At 38.8% G+C, this 24,830-nt stretch overlaps 2 protein-coding genes across 3 annotated transcripts; both read left to right on the top strand.

Moving 5' to 3' along the window:
• The first annotated feature begins 1,068 nt into the window (after positions 1–1,068).
• Positions 1,069–14,798, top strand: eif3s10 (eukaryotic translation initiation factor 3, subunit 10 (theta)). 2 transcript variants are annotated; one of them, XM_082154725.1, is made up of 23 exons: positions 1,069–1,245; positions 1,935–2,125; positions 2,658–2,794; positions 2,988–3,151; positions 3,832–4,031; positions 4,288–4,496; positions 4,685–4,856; positions 5,208–5,312; positions 6,111–6,209; positions 6,319–6,435; positions 7,773–7,958; positions 8,041–8,388; positions 8,497–8,601; positions 8,755–8,868; positions 9,099–9,221; positions 9,393–9,546; positions 9,744–9,925; positions 11,785–11,796; positions 11,870–11,949; positions 12,042–12,568; positions 12,981–13,110; positions 13,643–13,800; positions 14,159–14,798. In XM_082154725.1, exons 1-23 carry the CDS (start codon positions 1,197–1,199, stop codon positions 14,344–14,346), a joined length of 3,750 nt encoding a protein of 1,249 aa, XP_082010851.1. In that variant the 5' UTR covers positions 1,069–1,196; the 3' UTR covers positions 14,347–14,798. The 2 variants fall into 2 exon arrangements, with proteins under 2 accessions (XP_082010851.1, XP_082010852.1); XM_082154726.1 differs by lacking the exon at positions 11,785–11,796.
• A 1,064-nt stretch (positions 14,799–15,862) lies between these two features.
• emx2 (empty spiracles homeobox 2) lies at positions 15,863–24,660 on the top strand. Its single transcript, XM_082154727.1, has 3 exons — positions 15,863–20,513; positions 21,836–22,020; positions 23,453–24,660. Exons 1-3 carry the CDS (start codon positions 20,123–20,125, stop codon positions 23,618–23,620), a joined length of 744 nt encoding a protein of 247 aa, XP_082010853.1. The 5' UTR covers positions 15,863–20,122; the 3' UTR covers positions 23,621–24,660.
• The last annotated feature ends 170 nt before the right edge of the window (positions 24,661–24,830 follow it).

Here is a 24,830-nt window from a genome sequence, read left to right on the forward strand (position 1 = left end):
AATAAAAGGCAGACAATTTAATTATTCTTGTCATAATGTGTCAAACTGCTTTTCTGCAGGTAATTTATTTCCTTTTTATAATGGTTGAATATTTACAGTTCCAAAGTTACACGGGCTTTCGTCAGATTCGTCTTGAGTAACATTTCAGTCCTGATGAATTTATTTAGGCCTATATTTAATTAGCATGTTATTGCATCATGTCTGTCATCTGAACTGTAGATGAGCCCGTGGAGGAAGTGTGCGCAGTGCAGAGGAGATAAGACCTTTGAAATCAGTTGTTTGTTCAGACTCAAGTTCATCATTGGTTAGCTTACAATACAGCCATTCGGAAAGTAGACCGGACATTTTAACAGAAATACAGCAAACAATATACAGAATTCAAATGATGGGACTTACAGTGATATTTTTATGGGTACCTGCACATATTGGTATCCAAGGAAATGAAATGGCATGGCAGATAAGGCAGCAAAAGAAGCCATAAAAAACAATGACTTTAACATAAGTGTACAGTATAAGTAAGAATGAAATCAAGAGTATTATTAAGGAAAGGTGGAAAAAACAATGGGACATGGAGAAAAAAGGTTGATGGTTTTACAGAATTCAAAGGAAAGTGGGAGAGGTGAGAAGTGCAGTAAAAAACAGATGAGATAATAATATCAAGGATGGGATTTGGACATACAAGACTAACAGTACACTTTATAAAATGGGTAAACATGATACGGGAAGGTGTGCATTTTGTGGGCAAGAAGAAACTGGAACATGTTATGCTACACTGTCAGAAATACGAGCCTGAAAGAAGGATTAATGCAAAATCTAGAAAAAAAATTAAATGTAATTTAAACTAGGAGATATTTTACAAATAACTCAGGAAATGAATGTTATAGTTTTATTTTTCAGTATCTTAGAATAACTAATTTGTGGGAGAGCTTATCTCATTTTGATCCACACTCCAGATCAGTCGGAGGCGGTAATACACCATTTCGTTGTTTGTCCACCGCCAAAAAAAATTCAAAGAAGAAGAAGAGGAAGTGTGCGCGCGCACACCCATACGGGAACTCTCGTCTTCGTCGCCGGGGACGTTCACGTGCGCTAGTCCTTTCTAGCTTGAGCGGCGAGAAGTCACAGGTCGGATGGACAGGCAGAGTCAATAAAACAGCCTCTACAACCTGAAAACCGCCTGCTAGCAAGCTATAACAATGCCAGCCTATTTCCAGAGACCGGAGAATGCTCTCAAACGAGCAAACGGTGAGTGAATATACTGTAACCTGCCGTCTCTTGGACTGTAGTCGTGAGTTAGCTGTTAGCTCGATATGGCGCGTGCTGGAGTAGCCATGTTTCCCACAGGCTCTGGTGCAGGCCGGATGCCACCGTTACTGGGCCCGTGTGTCACGTATGATGCAGCGTTTCAAATGTCCTGCATTCAATCATATCTACCTCTTCTTAGTGTGCTCACAGAGAGGACTCGATTAGAAATTAAGTGTAAATAATCGGCATTCTTTTTAAAAACAGATGGAGAGCGTTTTTTGCGTGTTAGCAAGCTATTCCATTCCGCTAGCTTAGCTCTGACAACTTCTGGTATCGAAGGATAAAGATTAATGACAATGTGCGTGAAAAAAAAAAATCCTCTAGAGTCTAGACTGTAACAGTCTAACGCTTATTCATGAATGAAGAGCAAATACGTTGTCATTTGGTCATAGTAACAATCAGATTGTGAATTGAGTGACACACAGCACTGCGCACCTGCCACCAGCTTGAACGTATAAAATGGTTTCTTTTCTCAGATCGCAGTCTTATAGTCAGCTGTAAATGTCATATTTGGGTGGAAGACTATATGTCCCAGTGATTCATTCCATTCTGGATGCAGTATATTTCATAATTGAACAAATTCCCTGAGGTTTGCAGGTCATGACGTTCTTTCTGTTTCTCTTTTTCAGAGTTTCTTGAAGTTGGTAAAAAGCAGCCAGCTTTGGATGTTCTCTATGATGTTATCAAGAGCAAAAAACATCGAACATGGCAGAAGATACACGAGCCAATTATGCTCAAGTACTTGGAGCTCTGTGTGGACCTTCGCAAGAGCCACTTGGCAAAGGAGGGACTGTATCAGTACAAAAACATCTGTCAACAGGTTTGCACCCCTATTATACAAACTATATATTTTGCCTCAGCAGTAAGTTATACATTTTAAAGTCGGAATGAAATTAAAATTCACCCTATCAATTTTCTAATTGCATTTTAAAGATCTCGTTGTGAACAATTCGTCTTTGCACATCTTTCATTTAAAAAAAAATGCTTTGACCTCGATCTTCCAGTGAAAACGACAGACTATTCTCTGGTGACGCATACTCTGCCTCCACTTTAAAAATGCAAATGTTTTTTATTCCTTTTTCAATAATCTGTTATACTTGTATGTACTTCACAATATGGAATAAAAGATCTGTTGCTACTTTCGTTTCATCGTGACTTTAAACCTTAGTTATTTGTGTCATTATGCTCTTAGGTTATGTTTATACAATATTTCCAATCATGATGATTTTCAGTGAACCTTTAATTGTAGAATTGGCCTCAAATTTCTGTATAGATGAAAACAGACATGTAAATAATCAATTCCATCCTTCTTGAGGATGAAGTTACTGATTAATGCTAATTATATGCTTCAGGTGAATATCAAATCCCTGGAAGATGTGGTCCGCGCTTACCTGAAACTTGCGGAAGAGAAGACCGAGACAGCGAAAGAGGAGTCTCAGCAGATGGTGCTGGACATTGAGGATCTGGACAACATTCAGACCCCAGAAAGGTACAGGAACCTAAACAGTTCCTTCCTAGTGATGTCTCTATAGAGAATTTGTTGTTGCTGTGCATTTTTTTAGTAATTTCAGAATTTATTTACATCTAGAAATCATGTTAAATTTTAACATGCTGAAAGGACTTCTACATTCAAATTCATGTTCATGAGGACAATCAAGTAAAAAAAAAAATCCTTTTTTTAGTGTTCTGTTGAGTGCCGTCAGTGGTGAAGACACTCAAGACCGCACTGACAGACTTTTGCTCACGCCTTGGGTCAAGTTCCTGTGGGAGTCATACCGCCAGTGCCTGGACCTGCTAAGGAATAACTCCAAAGTTGAGCGCCTTTACCATGACATTGCTCAGCAAGGTCAGTGTACACTTCATATAATACAGAAACATCTGTTAATGGGAGTGTTAGCATATGGTACAGATAAGGGTTTATATGTTGAGTTCGGGAATGTCGTTCCTTCCTATTGATGTAGTTCAGGTTACTGTGGATAAATACATACACTACCATCCAAAATGGGATCGGCAAGATTCTTTTAATGTTTCTGAAAGAAGTCTTCTATTCTCACCAAGGCTGCATTTATTTTATAAAAAATGCAGTAAGAACAGTAATATTGTGAAATATGAATGTAACTTAAAATAACTTTTCTATTTTAAAGTAATGTATTCCTGTGATGTTTGTCAGTGTCTAATATGCTGATTTGGTGCTCAATATTTTTTTTTAGGAATGTTTAAAAGCAGTTGTGCTGCTAAATAATTTTTGTGGAAACGATGCATCTTTTTAAATTAAGATTCTTTGAATAGAAAGAGCAGCATTTATTTGAAACAAAAATATTTTGTAACATCATGAATGTCTTTACTGTCATTTTGATCAGTTTAATGCATCCTTGCTGATTAAAAATTTCATCCAAAAAAGAGAAACATATTGATCTCAATCTTTTTAACGAAAGTATAAGTAATAATCATGTTATATAATACCTAAAATGTACATTTTGTTTGTACACTAATTAAAAAAAAATATATTTTTTTTTTCTCTCATAGCATTTAAGTTTTGCCTTCAGTACACCCGCAAAGCAGAGTTCCGTAAGCTGTGTGACAACCTGCGAATGCACCTGGGGCAGATCCAACGTCATCACAACCAGAGCACCGCCATCAACCTGAACAACCCCGAGAGCCAGTCCATGCACCTCGAGACACGTCTGGTCCAGCTGGACAGCGCTATTAGCATGGAGCTGTGGCAGGTCTCTGTGCTCTATTGTAGGCACCAATGTTTCATAGAAATGTTAAATTCATAGAAATGTTGAATTTGATCAATTCAAATATATTTAGTTGCATATAGTTTCCATTTGTACTGCTCCTTTAAACCTTTTTTTTTTTTCAGTGCAAAGGAGAGATTACAGAAAAAGAAATAATGCCAAAGAAATGTTGTTTTTGCTTGTTATATGTTGCACAAGCTTTGACTTGATGACTGATCACACTGGTTGCATTCAAACATAGGAAGCGTTCAAAGCAGTTGAAGACATCCATGGATTATTCGCCCTCTCAAAGAAGCCCCCTAAACCTCAGCTTATGGCCAACTACTACAACAAGGTGTCCACTGTATTCTGGAAGTCTGGCAATGCCTTATTCCATGCCTGTACCCTACACAGACTCTATCACCTCTCCCGAGAAATGCGCAAGAATCTCACCCAAGAAGAGATGCAGAGGTTAGCATTAAATAGGAGTGATTTTCAGCTTGAAGAAGGAATTGGGTTAAATGCTTTGTGGAATTATTTTTCTGTCATTTTACTGTAGGGTAGTTTTCCCTTGAAATCAGAACTTATCATTTCATTTATTAGTTCATTGAGACTTGAATGTTTTTAATTGCTCTGTATATTGTACTCATTTCCCTCAGAATGTCCACTCGTGTGCTCTTGGCCACTCTGTCTATTCCCATCACCCCTGAGCGCACTGATATCGCTCGTCTTTTGGACATGGATGGCATCATTGTGGAGAAACACCGCAGACTGGCTACTCTACTTGGCCTACAGTCTCCACCCACCCGTCAGAGTCTCATCAATGACATGGTAATAGCCTGTCTATTGTCATACCTCAAAGGGATGGTTCACCCCAAAATAAAAAATGGTCATTTACTCACCCTCATGTCGCTCCAAACCATAACATTTTGTTCATTTTTTTTAAACACAAATTAAGATATTTTTAATGAAACCTGAGATGTTTCTGTACTTCTATTGAGGGTCAATTTAACAAACTCTCAAGTTGAGTAAATGATGACACAATTTTTTATTTTTGGGTGAACTATCCCTTAAACGTTGTTGTTTCTTGATATTTGGTAGATCATGTGTGACAGTGTTAGTTAGAAAAGATTTCAAATATTGCAAATTATACCAACAAAGAATGTATTATTCTTGTCATAGGTGAGGTTCAACCTGCTTCAGTATATTGTCCCTGAAGTTAAAGAGCTCTACAACTGGTTGGAGATGGACTTCCATCCTCTTAAACTTTGTGGAAGAGTGACTAAGGTGAGTAGCACTTGCCACATAATGCATATTTGCTTTTGTGTCTTTAAAGTAATTCATTTAATTTAAATTGTGTTAAGTCTATTCTGGTTGTTTTAGTTTTTTTGATGATCTAAGAATTTACATTTCCAGAATAATGTTAACATGCATCCACGCTGTACCATTAAAACTAGGGATGCACGATTAATCGCAATTAACATGAGACGCACTTAAACCGATTTGGCTTATCACGATTATGAAATGGCAAAGGCTGCGATTTATTTATGCGCAGCTTGTCGTTGATGTATGGCTCTGTAAACGCTGCTCCATCTGAAAGCACTGAGTTTGAGTCACTTAAACTGTGTGAAAAGCAACACTCGTCAAACATAAGGTTTATGAAGACAACATTTAATAACATGCTTTTACTCCAAACTCACTTCATAACGACAGTTGAGCATCCTTCTGTGAAATGATGCCCATTGGGATTTCCTGGAATGAGTGTTATCATACTTGGCGTGTCTGTGCGACAGCCCCCTCTGGTGTTCAGATGGAGCAGCATTTACTACCGATCATCCGTGCTGCACTGACAAACTGCAGCCTTTGCCAAATCACGTACGGTTTCATTGCGATTAATCGTGCAGCCCTAATTAAACCTAATAAGTGACAAATTTTCATAAACTTAATTGTAGTTAAGAGGAAGAGTGATGCCCTTGTTAGACCATTTTGACACAGCAGTCTTCAATGTTGTGGTGTTCTTGAAATCAATGCACATTAAAGACATAATGTTCATGTAGTGTTTGTGTTCTTGCTGCTGATGCTTAGGTATTGAACTGGGTGAGGGACCAAACTGAGAAGGAATCAGACCTGCAGCATTATGTTCCTCACTTGCAGAACAACACCATCCTTAGACTGCTACAGCAGGTTGGTGTGATTGTCTACCCCCAGACTTCAAATATCTACTTGAGGAATCATTGCATGCATAGGTCTTCTGCAAATCTTCAGTCTTGTCTTCTGTGTTTTAATGTATCAGGTGGCTCAGATCTACCAAAGCATTGAGTTCAGCAGGTTGGCATCTCTGGTACCATTTGTTGATGCTTTCCAACTGGAGCGCTCCATTGTAGATGCAGCACGGCACTGTGACCTGCAGGTACAGTTCATAAAGTTTTAGTCATCAAACTGTAATATCTGGCTTTCATTTGTCTTAACATTTCTTAACCAGCACATGTATATCTTTCACACTTAGCTTCTAATGCTGCGTTCACACCGGACGCGAATAGCGCGTCAAATTCGCGTCTACCGCGTCTAGTTTGACGCTTGACCACATGTGTACATTCGCGTGTCAAGAGCGAGATTGACGCGCGTAAAAACAAAAGTTTGAAGCGACATTTACGCGCGTCAGAGGCGAAAGTTTCGAAACCCGTTGGCGGCCATCTTTTTTAGATGTTTATCGAGCATTAGCATTAGCATTAATCGAGAGAGTCACCGCTCGTATATGCTCTGGAGAGCAGAAACAGCTGCGTAGGGGACATCGTCGCTGTACTCGGGTCCACCAGACTCTCCGGAGGGTTTCAGGAGTTTCACAATTTGGTCCAGGACCTAGGTTTGGTGGACCTAACGGTGAGGACGCTGACGAGGACAGCGTAGGCCGTATAAGGCCTCGGCCTCGAGTGGTCGCTGCCTGACGAGCCCGCGCTGTACAGCCCGGCGCGAGGTTCACCCTCGCCCGCACCCACCTAATCTGTCATTTATTTTTGTTTTGATAATAAATGGAGCCAGCCTCCAAAAGTGAAACCTGTCCTGTGATTTTTTTTTTTTTTAGTTTGTATACACTAAATTGTATTTGTTGTCTTCACATTACATTAATAATGTTTCATATAGATATGGAATAAATTGCATTCAATACAAAATGAGTATCTCTCATATATTGAAATCGAGTTTTTATGTGAAAGATTTGCTTTGTTGTGCATTTTAGTCATATTACAAAATAATGTATTGACATAAACATAAAATAACATTATAAACTGTCACTTCACCACGTGACAGCAGCAAGCAGCTGAAGCAGGCTTCTGATTGGTTAACGCGGCGCGAATTGACGCAGAAGTTCAGATTTTTCAACTCGGGCGGCAGACGCGAATTCGCGTCAAACACGAGAATGCACAAAAAGCACTACATAAAACATTCGCGCGTAACGCGCTTAACGCACCAGACGCTCAATTCGCGCCATTCGCGCGAACTTGACGCGCGAATGAGGCGTATTCGCGTCTACCGCGCCGCGCTCTACGCCTCATTCGCGCCGCAGGAATTTTTTACGCGCGTAACGCGTCTTTGCATTGACTTAACATTGAAATCACTCGCGCCTGACGCGCAATTCGCGTCCGGTGTGAACGCACCATAATGCAAGCATATTAGTGTAGGTGTTTAAATGTTAAAGAGAATCTTTAAAATGTTGTAGTAACTTTCACTTTGTATTTATTAAACCTAAAGGTGCGCATTGATCATTCATCTCGCACTCTGAGTTTTGGCTCCGATCTGAACTACTCTACTAAAGAGGATTCTCCAGTAGGTCCATTCCTACAGAACATGCCCTCTGAACAGATACGAAATCAGCTCACTGCCATGTCATCCTCCTTGGCTAAAGCCATTGATGTCATCAAACCTACCTCCATACTGGTAAGAGAACTGTTAATTATCATAGAATATCTCCCTGCTGGTCAGTTTTCAGTTTGATGATCAACTCCACCTTTTCACCCAGCAAGAACATGAGGAACAGAGTCAACTGGCCATCACAGCCTACCTGAAGAATGCACGGAAAGAGCATCAGCGCATCCTCGCTCGCCGACAAACAATTGAGGAACGCAAGGAGCGTCTGGAGAGCCTCAACATCCAGAGGGAGAAAGAGGAGCTGGAGCAGCGGGAGGCAGAGCTTCAGAAGGTGCGCAAAGCCGAAGAGGAGCGTCTTAAACAGGAGGCCAAAGAGCGAGAGAAGGAGCGTATCATGCAAGAACATGAACTGATCAAAAAGAAGACAGTGCGTGAGCGACTGGAGCAGATCAAGAAGACTGAGCTTGGAGCCAAGGCCTTCAAAGATATTGATATTGAGGTAATGAGTTTGTTAGGGAAGTGGCCATTGAGCCCAGAACAAATCAGAAAGTTTTATTGGCAAAATACCCTGGAAATTAAATAATTATTTAAATTTTTTCTGTTGTAGGATCTGGAGGAACTGGACCCTGACTTCATCATGGCCAAACAGGTTGAACAACTAGAAAAGGAGAAGAAAGAGCTTCAAGAGCGTCTGAAAAACCAGGAAAAGAAGGTACAGTTTCCTTACCCATTCATTTAAGTACTTTTATTGCAAATAACTGTTGGTAATCTGTTTAAAATGTCAAAGAATTAGGGTTAATTCTGTTTGGATGAGTAGATGACTGCATAATATCATCACACCACTGTAATATTCGGCATATTCCAGATCGACTACTTTGAGAGGGCCAAGCGCCTTGAGGAGATTCCTCTGATCAAGAAAGCCTACGAAGAGCAGCGCATCAAAGACATGGAGTTATGGGAGCTGCAGGAGGAAGAGAGGGTAATAATCGCATACGGCCTTTTACACTTGAATGTGATTTACTTTGCCCTCGGGTCAAAGTGTCTCAAATTCCCCACTTACTGGAACATACTTTCACTTTAACTGTAGTTTGAAGTATTTCTTAAGGCCCTATTTTGTCATTGTCTGGTTTTAGTTTGATTCAGATGTAGTGATGTCATGTTGTTTAGTGTAATTGAAGCTAAAGGTTGTTGTGCTCATCTGTTGCTCAGATAAGCAATATGAAGATGGAGCGTGAGAAGGCACTAGAACACAAACAGAGAATGTCCAGGATGATGGAGGACAAGGAGAACTTTCTGTCCAAAATTAAAGAAGCTCGAAGCTTCATCTATGAGGTAATTTGTTTTTTTCTCATTTAAATCTAATTTATTCAGATAATGTTTTACAGATTATGTATTTGCCCTCAATTACTAGTATGGACAATGTTCAAAATATAGTAGCATAAAGTCCTTGACGTTCAGGATCTTAACACTTGGCTAAGCTTTGAGCAATTCTCATGTACCCAGGAAAAACTCAAGCATTTCGAAGAACGTATGGTTGAGGAGAGGAAGAAGCGTCTTGAGGAGCGAAAGAAGCAGCGCAAGGAAGACAGGCGAAATGCCTTCTATCGCCAGAAAGAAGAGGACGCTCAGAGAATCCACGAGGAACAGCTCAAAAAAGGTTCTTATCTGCTGTTCATCAACCTTCAGTTAACTCATTATACTAACTCGTTGATTCATTATAATTGAATGAATAGTCTCTTTGCGATCTTCATAAAAAAACTTTTTAAATATTCATATCTTATTTCATGTCATGCATAAACTCTTTTTGCCACATGTGCATGCTTTTGAATTGTTTTTTGATTTTGTGTGTTTTAGAGCGGGAAGAGCGGGAACGCTTGGAACAGGAGCAAAGAGAGGAGGAAGAACGCGAATACCAGGAGCGTCTGCGTAAGCTGGAGGAACAGGAAAGAAAGCAGCGTGCCCGACAACAGGAAATTGAGGAGCGTGAACGTCGTAAAGAGGAGGAGAGGAGGGCACCAGAAGAAAAACCCACCAAGGTATATCATGTGAACCCTGCTTAAAATTTGCTTGAACACCATATACTACTAGGGCTGTCACAATTCCTTGATTAAATTTGAGTGCTCGAATAAAAAAAAAGCCTTGATTTGCATATTACGTGTCTATGAACTAGCAGAATCCATGAACTGCATTATTAGACTATAGCATTGGGCTGGGCGATTAAATCACGATTAAAATTACACGCAACATAGGGAGCTTTGACCTCACCACTAACGTGCTGCTTTAGCAAGGTTCCGTGAAAAAGTATCCGCTTTTATTTTCCTTTTAAGCCCCGAAGAAGGTATTACGGGTTCATCAAGTTCGTTGAACTTATTGATCACTTTTAGTCAGTTTTGACAAAACTCCTCTCAGCTAGCGCGTCTTTTCGAAGTGACTAACAGCCTTTTCACCTGACCTGAATACTGCGTGGAGTGCTCGCTGATTCGCTAAAACGGACTTAGCAGGTTGTGTTCACAAACAACAAGAGTGCTTGTCGGTTTCTGCTGTAAAAAATGAACGTGTGATGCCTTGACAGTGGACAATACTGGCTTTTGTGACAAAACGTGTTTAGGGTTCAGTCAATCTTGGCAGGCGTCTATTTCAGAAAATAAAGTTATAAAGACACATCGGCAGACACTATGGTGAGTAATAAGTAGATGAGTAGTACGGAAATAAGTAGATGTGGAGAGTGTCAAAATAAAGGTACTATATATCAATATTTTACGTGTGGCATCGATCAAATGTCTTGCGATGCATCGATCTATATCGATGTATTGTTACACCAAACACTTGTCTACACGTTGTTATTGAGCAAGCAGTACTTGGCTCATCTTAGAGCGTGCGCACAGAAAAGCCACTTAATGCAGTTTTAATAACTTCTTTTTTTTTTTAAGCACGTCCTGCAACAGTAGACTGTATTTTACAACAATCACGGATCTAGCTAATTTGAAGGTTAAGTTTGGCCTTTTAGGGAGGAAAGAAAGCGCACTGCTGTGAAGAAAGAAATGCACTAAAATCACACAGTCCTAGTTTCTAGCTGTCATTGCTGTAGGGCTGCTGTCGTTCAAATGACTCCACTTTCTGCAAAGAGGTTGCAAATTTATTGTCCTTTTCAGATACTTGGTAGAACTGCCAGACAGTATAATGTAGTGAATCGGTTTTAGCTGTGCATAAAGAAATTGTCTTGCGAGTTTCACGTCATCTGATCTGCCTTTATATAGACCAACGATCAAACTATATAAAAATATTATTGGCCGATAGCGATTGGCGCCCGATCAATCAGAACACCCTTATTGTAAAGGCTATTGTTCACTTAGGTCTATTTTTATTACCACAAAAAATATTATCCGATTAATCAAGTAAAAAAAATCCATCTTTGATTAATGAAAATACTATCCGTCAAAAAAAATCAGACCGATTACTCGATTGCCAAAATAATTGTTTGTGACAGCCCTATATACTACTGTTCAAAAGTTAACCGTTGGTAAGATATTTTTGTTCTTTTTTGTTCAGCAAGTCTTATGCTGCTTATGCTCGAGGCTACATTTATTTGGAAAAGAAATTGTCAAAACTGTTTAAAATAACTTAGGAATAAATTACATTTTATATTATATTATTTAGATTATAAGTTGAATTTTCACCATTACTCCAGTCTTCAGTGTCACATGATCCTTAATAAGAAATATTTATTAAGTACCAAATCCGCATATTAGAATTATAATTCTTTTGTAAATGTTAAAGTTGTGCTGCTTAATATTTTTTTCAGGATTCTTTGATTTAATAAAAAATTTAAAGAACAACATTTATTTTTTTTAAAGTCTTTAACATTATAAATGTCTTTTTGTGTTTTTCTATTCAGATGATGACAGAGGTTAGTCAATCAGATATAACACAAATGTTTAGGCCTATATCTTGGGTCAAATTTATAAAACAATTTTCTTCAGGAATTGCCTGAACGGGAAGAAAGCGGCTGGAGGAAACGTGGTGAGGGCGAGTCAGAGTGGCGACGTCCTGTTGGTGACAAGTAAGTGATATCAATTTTATTGACAAGTTTAAAAAAAGCTTTAAAAAAGATGCCACGTATGGAGATTCAGTGTCCTTTTTTTTTTCTCCCAGGGACTGGCGTCAGGAAGGACGTGAAGAGCCTGAACGAGAAGACCGTGAGCGTGAACTGCCCTTCCGGAGAGGCGTAGAAAGTTCTCGTCGTGGCGGCTCAGATGACAAAGGACTCCGACGTGGCTTTGATGATGAGCGAGGTCCACGCCGGGAAGGTGACGAGGACCGTGGACCCAGAAGGGCCTTTGATGATGACCGTGGGCCAAGGAGGGGCTTTGATGATGACCGTGGGGCAAGAAGGGGCTTTGACGACCGTGGACCAAGGCGTGGAATGGACGACGACCGTGGCCCCAGACGCGGTGATGACGATCGTGGCCCAAGAAGAGGCTTTGATGATGACCGTGGGCCCCGTAGAGGCATGGATGAACCCAGAGTGCCTCGACGTGGGGCAGATGATGACTGGGGCCCCAGAAGAGGTGGCGATGATGATAGGGGTGGCCGCAGGGGTATGGATGACTCTGGCCCACGTCGTGGAGATGAGCCTCGACCCTGGAAACCTATTGGGAGACCAGGAGTGAGCCCAAATGGTATTTGCGTTTACTTTTTTGCTGAGGGCAGATTGACACATATTTGTGTTAAAGGGGTCATATCACAAGGAATCTAATTTTCCTCTCATGATACAATGGAATTCAATGTGATGCAATCTTCTGTTATTGAGGATGGAGTAGTTTAAACCCACAACTCATAATTAAGTGCAGCAAAGTGTAATTTCATTGGCGAAAAGGAAATATATCGGGGACTTGAGTCAGAGGAGGGGTGGGAAAATAGACTAAATTAACTGTTTGTTGCAAATCCTTGACTGATATTTGTGGATCTCAGGGGGGAGAAATATGACCCCTTTAACCATTTTGTGTTTGATCTGTGACTACAGTTACTATTTGTTAACTGTGGTCAGTTCCGTTTCAATAAACTTGTGCAATTACTTCATGTAACCTTTAGCAGGTGGATGGAGAGAGCGAGAGAAGGCTCGGGAGGAAAGCTGGGCACCTCCTCGTGATACTGACCGTGATGATGATGAGCACGAGGGAGATGACCGTACTGGGGGATTTAGAGAACGCCATCCTCCCAGGTGAAAATATCATGCAACTTTACATTTTATAAAATGTAATCTATATGAATAATAAACCTTTGTCTGAAAGCTTTTCTGTTTTGAACTCTGATGCTGGCTCTCCGCTGGTCTTTAAAAAGTCTTAAATTTGATAAAGCTCAACTTAAGACATTTCAGGGTCATAACAGTTCTGAAATGGTATGACAAAAGTCTTATAATTTTTAAGAGGACTTGAATTTGGGGACAGAAAAACAGATCACGATAAGGACTAAACTGTTTATTAAACTTCAAAATCTTAAATCTGAGAGTAGTTCTGCACATGTATGGCTAACAATTGCTTATGATCTACTTTTAATGAATTGAAAATGTTTACTTGCTGGTTTTTTTATTTGAAATATGTTGTAGATGGTTGTTAAGGATGCAGGTTTTCTTTTTGAGTGAGCAGCTGAAATTAGTAAAGCATAGATATTACAGCGTAAGAGTCCTGGTGTATTTAGGCTTTTTTGTATTTAAAAGTCCAATAAGTTTAATATGAATGTGTGTGCATGTACAGGGAAGAAGCAAGTGTCTGGAGAAGAGGTGGTGATGAGCCGAGCAGTTGGCGTGATTCTCGTCGTGAAGACTCTGACCGTGGTGAACGCCGTGACCTAGGGGGGCGCAGAGATGACAGAGAACGTGAAGTTAGAGCCCCCCAAAGAGACCAAGATGAAGGTTAGTCTTATGATCTGTCTTAAATACACCTTTAATAGTGGAGTTTGGATAAAGCACTTGAACTTTTTGACATATTTGATTTAAAATGTACACTTGTCTGAGATGAAGACACTTATCAGTGGCCCAGAAAAAGCTGTTTAAAAGTTGGATCATGAGTGACCAGAGTTACTAATAGCAATGACAATAAATTTACTGTGAAATTGCTGGTTTGGCAGATGTAAAAAAGAAAAGAAAATAAGTCAGACTTAATGCATCCACAACAGTAGGTGTCAGTATAAAGTCATGGACCTGTCAGTGAAATGTGCTTGGGGCACATTTAAGAGGTCAGTTTTATCTTCTTTTTTTTCCTAACTCAAAGGTGGTTCATGGCGTCGTGGTGGAGAGGAGCGACGAGAGGAGCGCAAGGAGGATAGAGATGCTCCTCCCAGACCACGGGAGCGTGAGGGCGGTGAGAAGAGCACCTGGCGCTCTGAAAAAGATAAGGAAATCCAGCGTCGGACCAAGAACGAGACGGATGATGATGGCTGGACCACTGTCCGCCGCTAATACTAAAGCATACTTTTTTTTGCTTGATGTACTAAGCCTTGATGTGTCCTCTAATCAGTACAGGTCACTGCTTACATTAACATGAAATGCATAGAGCTTTGCCATAGAATTACTACACTTACAGTGGGTTTTCAAACATGGCAATTTATATTTCATCCCCTTTTTAAAAACTTCAACTTGCATTTGAAAAGTAGCTCATTCCTTTTTGTTATGCATGCTTAGAGGATTAAATTGGTCACACAAAATTAAGTAGACGTTTTTTTTCTTTGAGGTGCGGGTGTTGTAGAACAAAAGTTTTTGCAGACATGACCTCAGAGGTGTAGTGCTGAGGTTTTAAAATGAGATCATCAGGTTATCCTTACAGCTGTGTCCTTGCTGCTTATGCTGTGGTTGTATGCCCTCAAGAAATATGAAAAAAAAAATCTTTATTAATAAAGTCGTTTGCTCATTAAGTGACTAATTTCAGTTATTATCACACAGAAGGAGACAATATCATGCTTTTTTGTCATAAATGGAACTGGCTGGAATAAAAATCGTTGATTGAGTAGCCTTACTTGCATTTCAATGGTTGATTTTCTTTTTTTGCCACTAGGTGTCACCTAAATGTCAAGAAATCAATAAACCAAGTAATATTAATTTGATCCCTATAATCTATTCACTTATGTTAATTAACTGCAGTCTATTGTGGCAAACAGGACACAAAAAATTCAGGCAATTATTCTAACAGTAGAGAGATCTATACAAAAAACAACAATGGCATAATCTAGTCTCAATCTCGATTAGGATGGCCTGGCTTTTTCTTTCAGGAAAGTTTTTGGTGGTACGTCCCCCTTTTTTTAAGACGTACTGGCTCTTGGTTAAACTAACTGGGGTAGGAAGACCACACGCACACGTTGATAAGAGGTAATCCTCGGTAAACCTCATCAATGCGAGTTCTTAGTTTCATGCAAGGGCTTCTTTGGATCGTGATTCTTCCCGCTGTGAGGGTGATAAACTTTTGCTCGCATTATATCATTATGCAGAAAAAACTAGAAAGAAAGAGAGAAACAATTATGTTAGAGGTCTTTGTTGCATTCTAGTGGAAAATCCACAATTAAGGCCAATAATCCCACAATTGGAGCCTCAAATTCCCACGCAAGAGGTTATGAACTCCCAAACTAGATTAGACCCTTATATTTGCTAAGACCTGCTTTGTGAAGGTTGACCACGGGTCACCGTGTGTAAACTCCGCGGACCTCGAGCTGGAGGGGTGCTGCTTGTGAATGTGGGATAGCCTATGCCTTTTTACACGACACGTATCTCTGCATCTGCCACCCAATGTCATCTATCAATGTCCCGAGATTGTCATTTGAACTGATTATTTTCTGACAGAATTTCATTGATAAATTTGTTTGAACGACACTCCATGGCTACTCTTATAGTACAAAACAAAACAGTCGTATTTTTGTTTCAGGCAGCCATTACCTCTAAATCAGGTTTAATAGGTTAATAAGGCTACTTATAAATATTTTTATAAGTTTAGTTTCGCAGAACCAAATCGATTTTTAAAAATCGACAAAATACATTACTCTTACCGAACATATCACTAGCAGCAAGAGGTTAGAAACCAGTCATATTCGCAAAAAAAAAAAAAAAAAAAAATACACGGCCGTTAAGCGGCATGGAAACCTGGAATGTTACAATAATGAACATGAGATCAAGAAACAATGTTTAATAGTGGGATAGGCTTCTTGTAAAGTCTTCAGTTGCTGTAGGCTACTTAATGGCCTAGGACGATATTTTAAATATGGTTAGGCTAACGTATTTTACACGTGCACTTTTGTAAGATTCAAACGGATCATGCTAGCTGTCAAATGCTTCATCTTGTTTGGCGTCCCTATGAAAATAACTAAAACAGGTGATCATAGCATAATATTTCTATTAATTTGCGTGAGTTATGGCAAGTGAATTTCATGTTTGTTTGTTTTTTTATCATTCAGACAAACATGTTATGTGCAGGCCTACTCAATAGAATTAATGAAAGTAATGTTGATGTCAATTTCAGCAACAAGTAGGCCTATAGACTACAATTTCTGAATTAATTTGCTTTTGGCCCACTACAATTATATTCAATGCGCTTTAAGTGTGAATACAATTCTTGAATTCAAAATGCAAATCATTAGAAAAACAAAAACCTGAGTAGGATAATATTCTGTAAAAAAAATGCTTATTTGTGGAAAGATTAATATAAATGCCAGAATAATTCCTTTCGATAGATCTATGCTTAAGTTATACATGGAGTGAAAGGAACAGCTCAGAGGTAATTCTTGAATTGGAATTGATCTTGCACACTGAATATGATTGTGAAGCCTGCAGTTTGACGATATAACATAATTCAGCTGACATTTCTATTGCAATGCTCTACGAAAAGCTGTTCATGGGCGTCAGTTACATTTCATAACATCTTTTCAAAAGCAATCCACATAATTATTGCGTATCCGGCACATTTTTGAAGGATGGATCGAATAAATTGTCGAATAAAGCTCACTGCGCTTTTGTCCTTTGATTAGGTCTACGTCACCGGCAACTTTTGAACATTTTTCTTTATAGGCTACTGAAGAAAAATCACTAGGTTTTGGAGACTAAAACGATGTGCTGATATTGATCAAGTGTTAGTGTTTTTGATAGCATGTACAAATGAACGATATAGGCCTATTGCACCGGGAACAAATTATTCTTTTGAACCCTTAAATATTAGCCTCCTTTCGACTGAGTTCAAGATCAATTGAACTGCCTACGTAAATATGAAGAGTAAATGGAGTGATCTGAAAAGTTAACCAGCTGACAATAGTTTAGGCATAGGCCTACTATTAATAATAATAATAGGCTATATAATATTTTGCTTGTTATTAACATGTTGTATGCGATTTATTTACGTTTTTAGGACCGCAAAGTGTTGCAAATGTTTAGTAGGCTATAGCCTATTTAAATTCTGGGTTGATTTCAAGTGAATTTAATTTCGGGATTTGAATGTTTTCGTCATACTTTGTCATACAAAGCTTGTCATGAGCTTGTCATTCTTTGTCCACGGGAGACCGGTAGAACTAGGCTTTAGAATAGGCTATCACTAACTGCAGGTGGGAACATGGACGATGAAGGAATACTTTCGATGTCGTTGAACGTCATCGAAAGGTGTTGTAAATATGCGCTAACGATAAATGTCCTGGACAGTCATTTTCCTGAAAAAAAAAAACTAAGTTAGCAATGCAGACAATCGAGACAGTAAAAATGTGCTTCCCATTGCTGCGACCGACTGTGAAGCCTTCGTCCAAGAAATGTTGGAAAGTGCATTTAGTTAAAGTACCAGTTGGTGTCGCACTATCCTTACACTTAGCCTACACAGTGCCAGATCGAAGAGCAGCAGATCCTCATATCCAGCACATTCCTTTTTTTTCCCCTTTATGTGCAAAGCTGAAATTATAATGTAAATATCCAAATCGATTTTAAAAGGCTCTATGCCTTATTTAGAAAATTCACAAAAGACACAGGTTTAACAAATTTGTGTCACAAATAATTTCTTTTGCCGTTTTTCTCCAAACGTTTGTGCTTTATTCACATCAGCAAACGATAAATTCATAATAAAATGTAGTGTCTTATTTATGTGTGGCCGAGGAAATATTGCGGGGTATAGGTTAGGCCTATCAGCTGTTTGGAGTCAAAAAGTGCGATAGCAAATAGCCTAGAACATTTACTGCACGGAAGAGCAGGCTATAGCAAAAACTAAGTGACCTTAACTCATGCTAAAAAAATAGACTCGTACGATTTAAATATTTAATTGATAGCTAATTGTTGATATCTGTCTGCTATACGCATGAAGATTCGGGATTCTTTTTAGAATCAAGAACTTAAATATTTGAGCAAGGATTAGAAAAACAAAGTTTCTTTATGAATCCGAAACGCCGACAACAGTATTTGCTACTAAATAAGACGCAAGCAAAATAGACCGACATAATAATAAATAGGCTATAGCCTAGGCATTTATATATTCAGATTTAGCCTAATAATAATAATAATAATAATGATAATAATAATAATAATAATAATTAAATATAATTCAAACTAAACTATTCCATAAACTCATTGTGCGTTAACACAAGCCTAAAAGCTAAAGGGAAAGGATAATAGTTATAAGAAGAATTCCTCTGTTTTATGCAGCATATGAATCGTGTAGGCTACCACTTCCCATTGTCATGCTGCGTCCGTACGTTAAACCAATAGCTGATAAATTGTAGATTTATTTTAACACATGTGGGGTGTTGAGAACAATAGGCAAAATTATTAAAGTTAACAATGACCGTGGGAAAATGTAGACGTCTTTAGTAAACATTTAGGCTAATATTTCATTCCCACACTGCACACTGGGCTCACTGCCGTGCCATAAAGCACACTTGAAAAAATTAGCCTACATCAAACGCGAGTTTTTAACATGGACAAATTAAGAAGAATAGCTTTTTATTTATGTATTTATTTTACTGTTATAGCCTATATAACGGTAGAAATTGAAGTGTAGAATTTGTGCTAAAATGTCTGCAGTTTCCGTATTTTTATAGGTTAGCTATAATATGGCCTAAATTTGCCTTAATTTGCACCCAATAATATGTTAAGCTATTGTAGTGCTGTATGAGATTTATGTAAAGTAAAAAGAATAAAACATTATTAAGATATCACCGAACTACCTCACACCCTGCAAAACAGACTCTGAACCCAAGAGATACCGCGTTGTCAGCTGTGCATACCTGAACTTTCGAGATGCAGAATGCACATTAGTAACCCATAATGGGATTGAACTCAGCTAATTTAATGAGTAGTTAGAGGGTAATGGACTCTTGTAGTCATACGACAAACAAACAGGGGTGAAAATATTGTCTGTGTCTAATAAGCCTCATCCTTGTCTCCTGGCCAATAGAGAAAGAGAGTCTCTCATCCCTAAACTAATCACAAACCCATCGGAGAAAATGAAAACGCGGAGAGACAATACAGAGGTGGGCGTTTGACAGGCCCACCGAACTGACAGAAAAGTCGAACCTTCAAAAGTTTGATATAGGATATATACGCAGAGATTGTCATTTGAACTGATTCTTTTCTGACAGACTTGCATTGATAACAGTCGTTTGTTTAAACGACGCTTCGCATTGATACTTGTGTAGTCAAGTACAAATCAGCATGTGTAGTTATGCATCTAAACGTGCACTGATTAAGAACTGAGGCACAGCGTGTGTAAAAGCTTCGTTATGCCCTGTGTGCAACACAAATACATGCTGAAGTACCTTGAGTCTCTCAATGGGATCAGCTGCGTATGTAAATTGCTCCACAGCTCTGTTTCTGGGCGAATCCGTTCCGTTTTGCTTGAATCCGCCTCTCCGTGCTCGTTCAGTATTGACGCACTTAAAGACTCTTCCCTCAACCTTAAGGCGAGCGGCAGCGACCAATCACCAAGCCATTACAGGCTTCAGAGGAAACTGTTTATGTGACTCCAGAGCTAATTAGGCTCATGAACTAACAAATCGCTAGCACAACTGGTGAGGAACCGATCACATTCATGGATTGTCTGGAGAAGTCGGCCACTTCTCTCACGATGTGTTGAGCTGTGTGCTTTTGAAAGATTTTTTTTACCCTTTCTTTAGCTGCCACTAACTTGTCTCTTGCTGACAAAACTTTGGTCTTGGGTGTGGAGTATTTTTTAGTGCTAACGCGTGTACCGTTTTCACTTAAACTGGGGAATCCTGCCTGGTGAACCATGTTTCAACCTACACCGAAGAGGTGTTTTACCATAGAGTCTTTGGTAGCGAAGGATAATCCTTTGCCAGCGTCGAGATCCGAGGAGCCCATACGACCAGCGGCGCTCAGCTATGCAAACTCAAGCCAGATGAATCCATTTTTAAACGGCTTTCATTCCAGCGGCAGGGGCGTCTACTCAAACCCGGACTTGGTGTTCGCAGAGGCTGTTTCACATCCTCAAAACTCCGCCGTCCCAGTCCATTCAGTACCTCCTCCTCATGCTTTGGCTGCTCACCCACTGTCGTCCTCGCACAGTCCGCACCCTCTTTTCGCAAGCCAGCAAAGGGACCCTTCAACTTTTTACCCGTGGTTGATACATAGATATAGATACTTGGGTCACAGATTTCAAGGTAAGTTGCTACAAAATATTTTATTCGCCAATTATTTTGACCAGTCGTCCAGAGAGAAAAAAAAAGGCCACACGGCCCAAGGACACGGCGGGTTTTCATTGATATTTAGCCAAATATCACTTTTGTGCTATATATTAGAAATCCTAAAATTAATGCTATCGAAAAAAAATATATAACCATTTTATTGTATCAAAATATTGACTAGTGTTGTGGAGTGAAGTAGCCTATGGCATTGTACAACGGTTCTCAGTAAATTTCTGGAAGAAAGGAACCCGGCTTTATTACTATATACTAAGCTGGTTCAAAACTCACAAGTAAAGTATTTAAAACTTTCGTATTTGATATTTAAGTAATTAAAAAGTAATTAAGTAATTATTTTAACAGGTTTAAATAACCTATTTATTTTATCGTAGCCTAAATTGTTTCAATTCTTTCAAATTAATTAATATGATAAAACATAGCCTATCGAATGCAGTTGAATAAATGTGAAACATTTATATAGCCTATTACAAAAACGCATATCACTATGAAAAAAACTTAGGAGCTATAAATTAATTTATGAATAGAACAGAAGTAGCCAATATTTTCCGTTCGACTGTTTTTTTTTTCTAGTAGGCTAAATGATAATTTCGCCTTTATCTAAAAGTGGTTCCTAAATGTTGTAAAACTGTTCCCTTAAAAATGAACGTTAATGTTATTAAACGTTAATAAGTGTGATACTATTGTATTAATACGCTACATATCAAACTAAAAATTACACAGCAAAAGTCTAACTCTTTTATTTTACTTTTGTAATATTAAATATTGGGGAACATTTGTCATCCCTGCTGTTGACCGAAACACTCGTATGGAATCCTTTATTTACCACTGTTCAAGATACTCAAGGCCATTGAATTAGTTCGAGAATGTTTCAGTTCTGAAATAAAAACAGTCGTAGCCTATATTTCCGTTTGTTTAATTTACAAGTGTTGGAAATAATATTGTGAGCATTATATTTTGAATGATTAACTGTAAATTAACATTATTTTGTCACTATTTAATTAGCCACTGAAAACATTAGCACTATCACTATGTGCCGATAACATCAGATTAAAAACTCTTGCTTATTTTTATTTGAGATGACCGGAACATTTTTAGATTATTGCTGGCTATATTTTTAGTAAGATGTTGCCAACATTCTATACAATGTTTTAAAACTTCAGGCCCTATAGTAGGCAATTAATTCACGAGAACAATGATTGTAGTCTAACAATTATATCGAAAATGAATGCTTATATAATGGGAGACTATATGGGTTTTGATTATCATCATTTTCATTACAGGAAACGAAACGAGTCCGGAAAGCTTCCTATTGCACAATGCACTGGCAAGAAAGCCCAAAAGGATTCGTACAGCTTTTTCACCATCACAGCTACTACGGCTTGAACATGCTTTCGAAAAAAATCATTACGTCGTCGGTGCGGAACGAAAACAGCTCGCTCACAGCCTTAGCCTCACAGAAACTCAGGTAAGAAGATGTTTACCTGTCTTCATTAGCGCGGTTGTGCGCATGGTGCTGTGGATAATAGCTTACGGCCTAAATTACAACTGAAATCAATAGGCTCGTCCTTGAAACGGCTACATATTATGGTTATAGGCTACTTTAAATGTAATCATATATGCAATGTTTGCGTCACAAAAATGCAATTCTGAATGATATAATTAGCAATTAAAGCTTTTAAATTGTTGGGTTTTTTTATGCAGGCCTAAATATTTTTTTAAACGTTTATTCGTTCTCTTTGCCAGAATATTTGCATGTGAGTAGGCTATTGTCATAAGTAAGTGGCCATATAGCCTACTATATATTTATTAACTTATTTGTACAGATTTAGCGACATTTTGAAAATGTTGTTTTGTTTAGCGTTTTGTTGGCAACCACATGCGGAAAGAGCTAAGCATTGTTCTTAAAGCTGAATGATCTGGAGTGAGTTAAATCCACCATTTCGAATTCACCCCTGTTTTTGGTGAGGTTGAACGATTCCGATTGAGGCAGAGGGCTCTTGTGGGAAATGTTTGGCAATTAACCAGTTAAACGTTTTAAATGGACACTTAAAAGAATGAGGCGGATTCTATGAATTTCCCTAACCATATTTAAGATCGTATTTGCGCGTATCGTTCAGTGGCCCGGTCGGAATCTATTGTCCCAGTGACAGCACCGGCCCTTTTCTAAACGGCGCCTTTTCTGAAGAGCAAGAGAGAGAAATGGACTACGTACGAGCCACTTCAATGCTTCAATTAGCTCACTGAATGCACATTAAATGTGCCTCACTTGCCAAGTTGTCAGCTGTGAGCTTTACGGATGATATGAATGATAAAGGTGATGAATTAAGGGAAAGACTGAACTTTACCAATGTATGCTAATAGTAAAGGTTTACGGGGATGTATTGTAAATAGGCCAGCTAACATATCCGTGATAAAAAGCGACAGTGTCGGTGAAATTTCACTGGTATCACACTATTCTGTACACTCACATGCTGCTATATTGTATAAGGAGTCAGTTTTCTAAGTTTGAGTTTGAAGTAGCAGCAGGGAATGATAGTGATGATTCAACCTGTCGTTAGTAAACAGGTCAGGTGCACTTTAAAAGGAAAGCCATGCCTAAGTCTCATACTCACATATCAGTAATATTGTATTTAATAGGCTACCTCATTTAAATTCTTTATGTTGCTTTAATTTATTCAGACCGAAGACACTAAATGAAAGTCGACCAATGCTCTCGCGACTAGATTGACTGTGAGATACCTGGCAGTTCTTTGTCCGTCTAGCCCTAGTTATTCTTAAGGCACGTTAGTGATACTTTCTGTCAGGCCAACTCTCTTTGTTGAATTGTTTTTATTCAGAGACCAGCGAAAAGCTGTTGTATTTTACGCTGATTATTTTCCTTTTTTCTCTCGCCCCAGGTAAAAGTTTGGTTTCAGAATCGAAGGACGAAGTTCAAGCGTCAGAAACTGGAGGAAGAAGGGTCGGATTCACAACAGAAAAAGAAAGGAACTCATCACATAAACCGATGGAGAATGGCCACAAAACAAGGAAGCCCTGAGGAAATTGACGTCACCTCAGACGATTAAAAGACTTGAACTGTTCGAACGCGGGACAGCGGCGTGGCTTGAAGGATGTCACGGATAAGGATGCTGTGTACTGACTGAGGGAGAGGGTAAAGCCAATATCACATTTTGATTCTTCGAGATCGGCAGCTTGAGGGTGAGAGATCCTGTTGGTGGCACTGCTGTCACTACAAGGGAACTGTCAATAAATTGCACGTTGCCAAGGCAAGGTGATTGACAGGTATTACATGCAGCGCGCCCCCCCCCCCCACCCCCCACCACACTACCCGCACCACCTCATCACCACTATTACAAAACATAGCTCAAATGCGCATAGGACATTTGCACTTCTGAGAGGTTTTTTCCTCTCGTTTTATTTTTTCAAGACGTGAACCTTCCCACATCAAGATACCAAAATATACAGCTGTTTTTGTAAAACTTGAATTGCATGGTAGAGCAATGAATTTTTGGTAGGTTAATTAATTTGACCTTTTTCGAAGTAAATTTGTTTTGATTCGATTTTTTAATCTGAGAAATGTTGTGTGCTTCTTCCTCTTTTTTTTATTTTACAACAGTGTGCAGTCTTTGAATTTATGATTCTCGTGTTAAAGTGATTGTGAAAACAATATGAAGTAGCAGTGCTGCGTTATAGTGTTTTTAAGGAGTAAAACAAATTTAAAACCAGATTATATAAAAAAAAAAAGTTTACCACATACAATAGTAATTATAATGAAAATTCTCCATGACATTCCTTAAAAATGTAAGCTTTACCATGACTCCGTAATCTTGGTGCGAATATATGATCGGGACTCGCCCCTCCTCTAAAGAGTTGCCTCGAAGGATTAATGCAAGAATTGACGGCCGCCTAGGCAGCAAAACTTCAAGCACTGAGCGTATTCCATGTATAGAGATACTAAAAGCTAATGTTTATGTTAAATCGTCTTTTACAAGAATGTAAATAATTTTGTGTTTGTGTTAAGTTTGCTACAATTTTAACACAAAGTATACTTCCAAGAAGTATGTAATTGTCAATATTTTGTCAATAAAGTTTTATCAATATGTTGCTCAGAATTAAATTAAAGCCTTTTTGTTTTTACAAAAAGAGGCCAGAATGAAACGTTTGCCCTGTATAGTAAATGGTTTAGGATGCATTGTATTATATCTGTTTTGGAAAAACATTATAGGACAGTATTGAATGGGTTGCACTGACAGTTCTCTTATTTTGATTCGGTCC

Source organism: Leuciscus leuciscus (assembly GCF_965113295.1).
Source record: "Leuciscus leuciscus genome assembly, chromosome: 22".
In the NCBI taxonomy this organism is placed as follows: Eukaryota; Metazoa; Chordata; class Actinopteri; order Cypriniformes; family Leuciscidae; genus Leuciscus; species Leuciscus leuciscus.

Coding starts and splice junctions, on each gene's coding strand:
- emx2 (XM_082154727.1), top strand. CDS start 20,123: ATGTTTCAACCTACACCGAAGAGGTGTTTTACCATAGAGTCTTTGGTA. Junction 20,514..21,835: donor CTTGGGTCACAGATTTCAAG/GTAAGTTGCTAC, acceptor TTTTCATTACAG/GAAACGAAACGAGTCCGGAA. Junction 22,021..23,452: donor TTAGCCTCACAGAAACTCAG/GTAAGAAGATGT, acceptor CTCTCGCCCCAG/GTAAAAGTTTGGTTTCAGAA.
- eif3s10 (XM_082154725.1), top strand. CDS start 1,197: ATGCCAGCCTATTTCCAGAGACCGGAGAATGCTCTCAAACGAGCAAAC. Junction 2,795..2,987: donor AACATTCAGACCCCAGAAAG/GTACAGGAACCT, acceptor TCCTTTTTTTAG/TGTTCTGTTGAGTGCCGTCA. Junction 5,313..6,110: donor TTTGTGGAAGAGTGACTAAG/GTGAGTAGCACT, acceptor GCTGATGCTTAG/GTATTGAACTGGGTGAGGGA.